This window comes from Pseudoliparis swirei, chromosome 23 (assembly GCF_029220125.1).
Source record: "Pseudoliparis swirei isolate HS2019 ecotype Mariana Trench chromosome 23, NWPU_hadal_v1, whole genome shotgun sequence".
Classification (NCBI taxonomy): domain Eukaryota; kingdom Metazoa; phylum Chordata; class Actinopteri; order Perciformes; family Liparidae; genus Pseudoliparis; species Pseudoliparis swirei.
Genome location: NC_079410.1, coordinates 3,470,404 through 3,480,407, shown reverse-complemented (window position 1 = coordinate 3,480,407; position 10,004 = coordinate 3,470,404). Strand labels below are relative to the sequence as shown.

General features: G+C 45.9%; 1 protein-coding gene across 2 annotated transcripts; it reads right to left on the bottom strand.

Annotated features, from left to right (window-relative positions):
* Positions 1–2,286: 2,286 nt before the first annotated feature.
* On the bottom strand, positions 2,287–9,487 carry eif3d (eukaryotic translation initiation factor 3, subunit D). 2 transcript variants are annotated; one of them, XM_056407999.1, is made up of 16 exons: positions 9,392–9,487; positions 8,158–8,283; positions 8,024–8,069; positions 7,295–7,431; positions 7,125–7,210; positions 6,967–7,039; positions 6,279–6,394; positions 6,054–6,186; positions 5,832–5,979; positions 4,940–5,070; positions 4,216–4,301; positions 3,999–4,128; positions 3,327–3,469; positions 2,906–3,098; positions 2,706–2,797; positions 2,287–2,381 (listed from the first exon to the last, which is right to left on the bottom strand). In XM_056407999.1, coding segments are annotated over exons 2-16 (1,638 nt in total). In that variant the 5' UTR covers positions 8,281–8,283; positions 9,392–9,487; the 3' UTR covers positions 2,287–2,380. The 2 variants fall into 2 exon arrangements, with proteins under 2 accessions (XP_056263974.1, XP_056263973.1); XM_056407998.1 differs by having other exon boundaries at positions 2,716–2,797.
* Positions 9,488–10,004: the final 517 nt, after the last annotated feature.

The following is a 10,004-nucleotide window of genomic DNA, read 5'->3' as shown; positions in this document are numbered from 1 at the left end:
ACACACACACACACACACACACACACACACACACACACACACACACACACACACACACACACACACACACACACACACACACACACACACACACACACACACACACACACACGATAAAGGCCTGAACCAATCAGGCGCGGGGCCGAGGCGGCGAGAGGTAAATGGTGAATAGCGTTGCTTTCATATATATTTATTAGGGCTGTCAACCAATTTAAAAAAAATAATTAATTAATCGCACATTTTGAAATTCATTAATCGCGATTAATCGCAATTAAAAGTTAAAAGTTCATTCTTTTTAAAGACCAAACTTCACACAGAGCTGTGTTTTCAAAGAGTCTCCTACCTATAAAGTGCCAGCGAGGTATTTAATATCGTGGATGATAAATTGTTTCTTCAGTGAAACATCAGATTAGTAAAAAAAAAAGAAGTATATTGAGACCCCATTGGTCCTGTCATCTTTAACATGAACAGCAGCAGAACCAGTGGCCTTGGTAACTGACTGACATTCACATATGTCCTGTTCACCCTCTGGAGGCTGGGGGCATTTTATACATTTTACCAAAAAAATTAAATTCACCTTTTAAAGGCGTTTGCATATGACACATACCCACGTGTTATACATCAAACATTCCAGAACAATCTCATCTCTATTCAATGAGGCTCAGTTGTCCTGGTGCCGTGTTCTCTGCTCTCTGACTGACAGGCTGCTATAGAGCCTCACCTGTGAGGTGGGAGGTCCTTGTGATTTACTGAGTGTTCATTGGTTGTTTTTCCCCCAAAATGTTGACAGACAAACGGATTGACCAATCACGGTGAAGGTTTCGTGTGACGAGTTCTTTCCGCGCCGCGTCCCCCGACACGTCGCCCCTCCGTTCCTCTGTGGATCAGAGGGGGAGACGGGAGGAAGGAGGAGCAGGAGGAAACCTGACTGATTCATCCACGAGTTAAACTGATTTATGATCCTTATTTTCGCGGAAAAATACTTGTTTTAAAAACGGAAACAGTGTTAAACCGTACTGCCGCGGCGAAAAACGTCAACGTACACCGGAAGTAAACAAAGTTGCGTTAATTGCGTTAAAATATTTTAGTGCGTTAACGCAGCCAAATTAATCGCATAGATTAACGCGTTAACGCTGACAGCCCTAATATTTATACGTATTCCAACCACTCAAGCATGTCAACATGAACTCAGACATACACTAAAGACAAGATGCTCATGAAAATAAAAATAATTTGGGGTTGAATATTTTTGCGCCCTGCACCCACCACTGGGTGGCGTTGTTACACAAGACTTCATTCGTTTTATTAATTGTTTTATTTGGGTCCTCCGGACGACTTCGTCGTAGAGGATCCTATTGTTTTTCGTGGAATTATTATTATTCTCGTTCTTATCTGGCAATGAAAGTGTTTTGGGGGCTTTATCATATCCCAAAGACCGGGCCGGCCGCATCGACTTAACCATCGACCACGTCAGGCAGTCGGGGCGCCGATTTCAGGCCTTTTTGGAATACATGGCGAGTCAAGATGGAGGCCGTATGCCGTCAAGACCGCCATTGGCTGGGTGGTGAACGGACCCATAAGAAAAGAACTAGAAGAGGAATTGATTGAGTCACCTCATAGGATCTCCGTGATGGAAATAGAGAAACTTCTAGTCGAACCGTACGACACTGATTTTCCAGAGCGGAAGTACGATGACAAAGAAGAGATGTCCCAAGGAGAAAGATATATCCGAGATGATCCGATGCAGCAGTTCAAAGAGGTTAAACCTCGCAGAAGGGCAGACGGCTCGGCGGTCAGGTGTCTGAACTGGACCCCGTTCTCCAAGGCGACACTTTAGGTGGAAGACTCAAATGCTAAACATCCAATGATTCTGTCTAAGCGTAGCAGTCGCCACTGATTTGAAGAGACACCAAAGAACAGGACACTGCGGACGCAGTTACGTCTCGGCACAACGTAGACGCCACGGTCCAACTCTGAGATCCCAAAGATAATCAGCAAATGTACAATAAGCCGCAGAGGAGGCGGCTTCCCAAACATGTCCGTGTTTCTTAAACGACCTCGGTCATGTCCCCGTCTCTCAACTCGGAGTTTCTTTGAACTCGTCTTGTTCCGCGTTGTTCGTAACTACGTGTTTCCGATGCTGCCACCCGTCTTGTTCAGGTCACCCTCGAAAGACGGGATTCACCTGGTTAAATAAAGGTTTCAAAATAAAATAGAAAATGAGAAGTCACCAAAATACTGGAAAAACATTTGTTTTGGAAGAAAAAACTGAAACCACAAAAAAACTCGGTTGTCCAATCCGTTTATTGAATGTCAAAAGGAATTAAATTGTTATTTCTTGACGTATGACGACGGAGCTCCGCCCACTCGTTAGGCTTCTTCTAGAAAAGGGAGGAAAGAAAACGGGATTGATACGGAAGCATCAGACAACCTCCGTGTTTCAGGCTGGAGATGGTTCACAATTTCATTCATATTCATATTTAATAATATTTTTTATTTATTTTTTAAAGTGAACGTGAGAATATTCACCTTAAACATGATTGAAATATCACGCTTTTAGGATTTCATGTGCATTAATAATTACGTAAAGCACTAAATTACTCTTAGCCCTAAAGTGGAATATTAGTAATATAACAATATGGTGCTCATGTCCCTCTTGTAGAGCCAAAGCTGCTTCGGAAGTAAAAAGTGGGCGTGATACATACTAAATCTCACCTTCCTCCTCATCATCATCTTCCTCCTCTTCCTCATCGGAGCTGAAGGTCCCGTCGGGGAGGCTGTACACCCGAATCACTTGCTGTAAAAAACAAACAAAAAAACAGAACACCGACGCGTCAAAATACCGAAAAACAAAATAAATTAAAACAGGCACTGCCGCGGGCACCTTCGTGACGGGTTGACTCACCTTGTTGGGGTCCTTCAGGATCAGGTACTTGCCCTCGTCCAGCTTGCGGCAGATGTCGATGACGCAGCGCAGGATGCCCCAGGCGTTCTCCATGCTCAGGTTGATCTGGCTGGCGAACTCGTTGGGCTTGAACTGCTGCGTGCCGAGGACCACGTGGCGGGCCGAGTCCTTGGCGTGGTACCGAGACACGTAACTGAGGACACACACACACACACACACACACAGTCAGTTGACGGCAGGGGAGGACATTTACATATTTATTTTTTAGGGGGCACTATTTGAAACTTGTGAAATAACATTTAACCTTTTTTCAAAAATAAATATACTTATAGCCGATAGGAGGAAGGACTCAGCGAAGGAATCAAGGACACACGGTTAACTTCATATGAATATATATATATATATGTATTAGTCTCCTCACCCCAGCTTGAGGTACTCGGACCCGGCCAGCATGGCGCAGCAGGTCCAGCGGGCCAGTTTGTAGCTGTTGTTCTTGAGCTCGGTGGCGAGGACGGCTCCTCGCTGAGAGTCCAGCTTCTGGCGCCAGTCCACGCCGTTACAGTGCTGAAGGGGGCGGAGCCAACACGGTGAGTCGGGAACAACAGGGGTCATATATTTACATTTTTTAATTCGCTGCATTTTTCATTCCACACGAGGATGATTTGTGGTTATCGTTTGTTTTTGTTCTTTAATAAATAAATAAGTTTCTCTCCTTTATTGATGATGATGCACAAAGTGACACGGATCAAAGAACAAGCATTTTGATTTGTTGTGTATGTTCGGCAGTTTACTTTGTAAAGAAGAAAACGGGGGAAGTAAAAACTGAAACAACTAAAAGTAAAGAAATAAAAGATACAAAATAATGTGGTTATTGTTTGACCTCAATATATTTTTGGGTGATTCATCCCGTGTCACGAATCCTCTGGTGGAAACAGACACGAATATGGACACTTTCACATTTAGCTTTAATATAAATTTTAGATCAAATTAAGTCCAGTTAGGTTTTTAATAAATGAAGGGAGGGAAAAAAAGTGCTGAAAAAAAAATCCTGGTAATATAAAGAAGCCCCCCCGCCCCCCCGCCACACTCTTACCCTGGAGTCCCACTCGTTGAGGGTCTTGACGTTAATGAAGGACACTTCTCCGTTGGCGCCCGTCATCACGCCGTCGTGCTCACAGCGGACGATCAGATCGATGTCGTCCCCGAGCTTCCAGTGGCGGTACCTAAAGACGACGACGACAACAACAATTGTTATTATCTTGTTGTCATAGCGACCGGTTCCCGTTACAAGCCGCTTGGCGGTTCTTCACCTGTAGGCCACAGACGCCACCTCGCCCTTGTCCGTGTCCTCCTCCACAAACGGGTTGGAGTTCGGAAACTTGTAGCGCTCTCCACCCTGAAGAAAGAAACACGAGTTCAGTAAACAGTCAAAGTAGTGTGTGTGTGTGTGTGTGTGTGTGTGTGTCTGTGTGTCTGTCAGGGTTCATACAAATGTTGACCAATGGATTTCCAGGACTTTAAACCAAATTCCCATGACCAAACTGGAATCTCCGTATAAACATGAACAATTTATAAAAGTTAGCGTATTGATTGCGTACGCCGGCTTATATTTTGAGCGTCTTTCTTCAAAAAACATATTAATTATTTCAAACTCGGCGTAAATGAACATGAGATTATAACAAATTTCCAGGACTTTTCCAAAACTTTTATGATTTATGTTTTTTCTCATGACTTTTCCAGGCCTGGAAATGACAATTTTAAAATGTCATGCCCTTTCCAGGTTTTACACGACAGTACGAACCCCGTCTGGATATAAATGTTTATACTTTTAATCAAACCGCGTAAATGAACATACGAGTATTACACATGTCCGTGACTTTTGGGACTACATTTTTTTAAAGGACTTTTCCAGGCATGGAAATAACCATTTTTAAATGCCATGACCTTTCCAGGACCGCAGGAGCCCTGGTGTGTGAGTGTGTGTGTGAGTGTGTGTGTGTGTGTGTGAGAGTGTGTGTGTGTTTGTGTTCTCACCACGCGTAAACACTGCTGGCTGAAGTTGTGGTTGATGTAGGTGGCCTCCATGGCCAGGTTACGGGGAGAGTTGAAGGAGTTCCCCTCGTCCTGCGGCGGCTCGTTGGCCGTCTCGCTCACGGTGAGCAGATCTGAGAACAGCGGCCACAGAAGTTAACGTACAAACAATCCAACACGAGAGAGGGAGAGAGAGAGAGAGAGAGAGAGAGAGAGAGAGAGAGCGCGACGAGGAGACAGATAGAGGGTGGGAGAGAGACAGAGGGAGAGCGATGAAGCGACAGATAGAGGGAGGGAACGCGAGGGAGGGGGTGGAGAGAGGGATGAAGAGAGAGAGAGGGAGAGCGAGAGAAAGCGACGAAGAGACAGATAGAGGGCGGGAGAGAGACAGAGGGAGAGCGAGGGAGAGAGGGGAGAGACAGAGAGCGCGACGAGGAGACAGATAGAGGGAGGGAGGGAGAGAGAGATGGAGGGAACGTGAGGGAGGGGGTGGAGAGAGCGATGAAGAGACAGAGAGGGAGAGAGGAGGAGAGACCGAGAGAGAGCGATGAAGTGACAGATAGAGGGAGGGAGAGAGAGATGGAGGGAACGCGAGGGAGGGGGTGGAGAGAGGGATGAAGAGACAGAGAGGGAGGGAGACAGAGGGAGAGGGGGAGAGAGAGAAAGAGGGAGACAGAGTGAGGGAAAGAGAGGGAGACAGAAAGAGGGAGACAGAGTGAGGGAAAGAGAGGGAGACAGAAAGGGAGAGAGAGAGATGAAGAGACAGATAGAGGGAGGGCGAGAGACAGAGGGAGAAAGAGAGAGTGAGAGCTATGAAGAGACAGAGAGAGAGAGGGGAGAGAGGGAGGAGAGAGGGAGGGGAGAGGGAGGTACCACGGAGCGGTCGGCGCCTCACCGAAGTCGGAGTTGTCCCTCTTGTCGAAGAACAGCTTGTTCCCGACTCGCTGCACGATGATGTCCCAGGAGTTGACGGAGCGCGTGCAGCACATCAAGGTGGCCAAGATGGCGTCCGTGGCGAACACGTTGCCCTGAGTCTTAGCCAGCTGCGAGGAGACGGACACACGGCGTGAATAAAAGAAAGCGGCGGCGACGGGTCGGCGCGGCGGGCTCCGCCCACCTTGCGGATGATGGGGTCGTCGGTGGTGGTGACGGTGTGGAAGATCCTCTTGATGCTCTTCAGCGGCTTCTCGTTGCGCGTGGTCACGCGGTCGAAGGCCTTGTCGTAGTGCTCCAGGGCGCCGCAGCACTCGCTGCAGGGAACGCCAGTCAGCGACTGCAGGGGGCGTGTGTGTGTGTGTGTGAGTGTGTGTGTGTGTGTGAGTGTGAGTGTGTGGTCACTTACATGTCAGTCGGGTCTTCCACCTCCAGGTACCTCATCTTCATCAGTCGGGGGAAGTCCATCTCCTCCTTCACCTCCCAGTCGCTCCTCACCTCCACAGACGAGTCTCTGGGTTTCAGCTGAGCCATGAAGAGAGAGAGAGAGGGGGAGGAATAGAGGGAGGAGAGAGAGAGGTGTAGATGAAGGGGAGAGGGGGAGAGGTATAGAGGGAGGCGAGAGAGAGAGATAGGAAGAAAGAGGTATTTGGGGCGGCTTTAGCTCAGTGGGGTAAGAGGGCCGTCCTGCAACCGCAGGGTTGTGGGTTCGATCCCCGCTCTCCCCATTAGTTGCAAGTCGAAGTGTCCTTGAGCAAGGCACTGAACCCCCAGTTGCTTCCCGGGCGCTTCACCGCAGCTCACTGCTCCTTAATAACTAAGGATGGGTTAAATGCAGAGAACTAATTTCCCCTTGGGGATTAATAAAAGTGTATATTCTTATTCTTAGAGGGTGGGGAGAGGAGAGAGAAAGATTGTATAACATTATTATGTCCAACTAAAGTTCTGACAGCAGACACTCACTGAGCTTCTAGTCTCTGAGCTTCTAGTCACTGAGCTTCTAGTCTCTGATCTTCTAGTCGCTGAGCTTCTAGTCGCTGATCTTCTAGTCACTGATCTTCTAGTCTCTGAGCTTCTAGTCACTGAGCTTCTAGTACCTGAGATTTCTGGTCCCACTTCTGACGGACTCCAAACTGCTTCTGGAACTTCTTCTGCAGGCGCATCCGATCCCTGAGGAGCAGAAACGTGACCGTCAGCCCGACTCCCCGGCGGCGGCGACCTCGCCCCGGAGAACCGGAGAACGCGGGTTCCTCACCTCTCCTTCTGCTTGGCGCTCTTGGGCAGCGTCTGCATGTTGAACTGGGTCAGGTTCCTGCGGTCCTTGTCCCTCCGGAGGTTCCTCTGTGGAAGCAAAGGAGCGCGTCACGAGACGCTCGCGTCGGAACGGACGCGCGGTTCCCCGGCGGCGGTTCTGCGGTTCCGTACCTGAGCGAACCTCATGCGGTTCCTCTGGTAGGCCGACTTCTGCGTCTTGGCCGTGTCCACCAGCTGGAAGCTCGTCTCGTCCTCCTCGTGGAAGTAGGCGTACTGGCTGCCGCCCCCGAACTGAGACGAGTACTTATCTAAAAGACAAACAACTGAACGTTAAACGCTGAAACACACGACGACATTCCTGTTCACGTCCAGACGTTTCATTAAAAAGGTTTTTTAATATTCGGGCAGATAAAATAAATGGAATGACATGTCAATAAAAAGGTTTCAAGACGTTTAAAATTTTTCCCCACGAGCGGAACATAACAGACGTTTATTCCTCGTCTCTCCGTCTGTACGCGTGGAGTAAAACAGGGTTCTTACACATTTAGATAAATGGATTTCCAGGACTTTAAACCAAATGTCCATGACCAAACGGAAATCTCGGTATAAACATGAAAAATGTTGAAAATTGTGCGTATTGAGAGCGTACGCCGGCTTACATTTTGAGCGTCTTTCTTTAAAAAGCACATTAATTATTTCAAACTTGCCGTAAATGAACATGTGATTATAACACTTTCCATGACTTTTCCTAAACGTTTATGATTTAAGTTTTTTCCATGACTTTTCCAGGCCTGGAAATGACAATTTCCATGACTTTTCCAGGTTTTCCATGACCGTACGAACCCCGTAAAAACACGAAACTATATTCTTAATAGAATCCAGACGGGGGGAACCTCTTACTCGTGTATCTCTTGTCTTGGTAGGTGGCTCCGGTCCAGTCGGCAACCTGACGGAAACAAACAAACAAACGTGAGGATACAAAAACAAACTAGTTTCCTTCAATAGAGACGTTACATTAAATAAAATAAACAAACCTTTCCCAGGCGGTCTCCTTTGCTGAAGGGCTGGTACGGCATGTCTTTGAACTTGTCCGGGACCGCACACGGACCCCATCCGGTCGGGTTGTCCTGGATCACGGGGGCGTTGAACTTTGCCATGACCTGAAGAGAAAAAGAGAGAGAGAAACGTCTTTAACGTGCATTCGTGCCCAGATGTTTTAGAGATAGGCAGCGATCATATTTATAAATATTCATCCCATTTTCTCCCAAAACAGAACATTACAGGCAAAAATTTGTACCGGCAAGTTGAAACAATTATTACTTCAACTGCATAAACATTGTTGTCTATTTATTGACTATTTATTGGATAATCAAATTTTAAATGCGCTGCTCACATCTCTTTTTTAATAGTAATTGCACAATGTTTTCATTCTTTAAAAAAGGAGCGTTAGTTGTAATTAGAGTAACTTTAACCGTATTCATCCGGCCGATGGTTCGGAATTTAATAGAAAGAAAATGCAGACGATGTAATCTAAATAAATAGCTTTTTTTAAAGTGACAATTCCGTCATGATACGTTCATTTAAAAAAAAGGGAAGAGGCTGGATATTCACGTGTTTAGCAATAAAACATATTATTCAAAAGGAAAAAACTGCTGCGGTGGATAACAAACAAAGCTTTAACGATGATGAAGTGGAAGGAAAAGGGATGAAGGGAGAAAAAAGGACATTTATTTATTTCCCGGAAATTGTTTTATACTCAATTGGAACACGATTTGCACAGGCTTTTATTTTAGTGAAATAATAATCATAAAAACACACTTCCGGTCGTGCAACAAACTATTAGTTTGCATATTGAATAGCTTATTTATATTCTGGGAGTAAAGCTCTTAGGGGAGAGGGGGGTCATCGTGATATTTCACAGCATCGATTAAAGTATCGATGACGTCACATAAAAAGAATCCAATATCTGATAAATATCGATCGGGACAATTATCAGATTTACTGAAACTAATTTTTTTACGAGAACAACTGAAGAAAATAAAACTTCCCTCCGGAGGATGAATGTTTTCATTAACGGTTTGACTCGGTTTAGTGATAAAGACTCACGGTCGCCATCTTGCCAGGTGGCCGCGCGAGCATTCGCTCAGCTAAGCTAAACTGGGTTTTAGGGCCACGCGACCGGAAACGTGAACCGTTACGATAACATTTTAAACACGACTAAAAACAGCAGCTTTTAATACGAATGTGTATATATTCCCGTGATTTTACCGTGAAAGATGTCGCACCCTATCGAGACTTTTAATCCAGCCGCTCCTCAAACTGTGGAAAACCCCGACAGAGCGCCGGTGAGAAAGGAAATGACGAGTTGCCGTAAAGCGGAAGTCACTTCCTGTCGTATTACGAGTGCTTCTGTCGTAATGCAGAAGGTCTACGAGGCGTAGATATCATTATCATCTTAAAGAAAGTATTTCAGTTTAACTGTATTTTAATATATAATGTATATAATAGATAATAGATAATATAAGCACAACATTTCAATGTCTGCCTTGTCGCGCTAGAGTTACTGTCACATATAATCGAGTGTAACAAACTGCCCCTCGTGGTCATAGTGTGGAACTACATCTGTTTATTAATAAAGTTTTATTTTGGCGGTTTTAACCGGAAGTACCACTGTTCAATTGTGTTATAACTTTATTCTCGCGTCACGTGATTGTAATGACTCTCTGTCGACGCTAGAGGGCGGAAATATCCATATTGTGTGGAACTCAAAATCCAGGGATGCAGTTCGTCACTGTGACCACCAGAGGGCGGTAAACGCTCATGGTTCGAGATACACTCGGGTTAAAGTCTCAATACAAAAATATCACTTCTGGTGAATTTT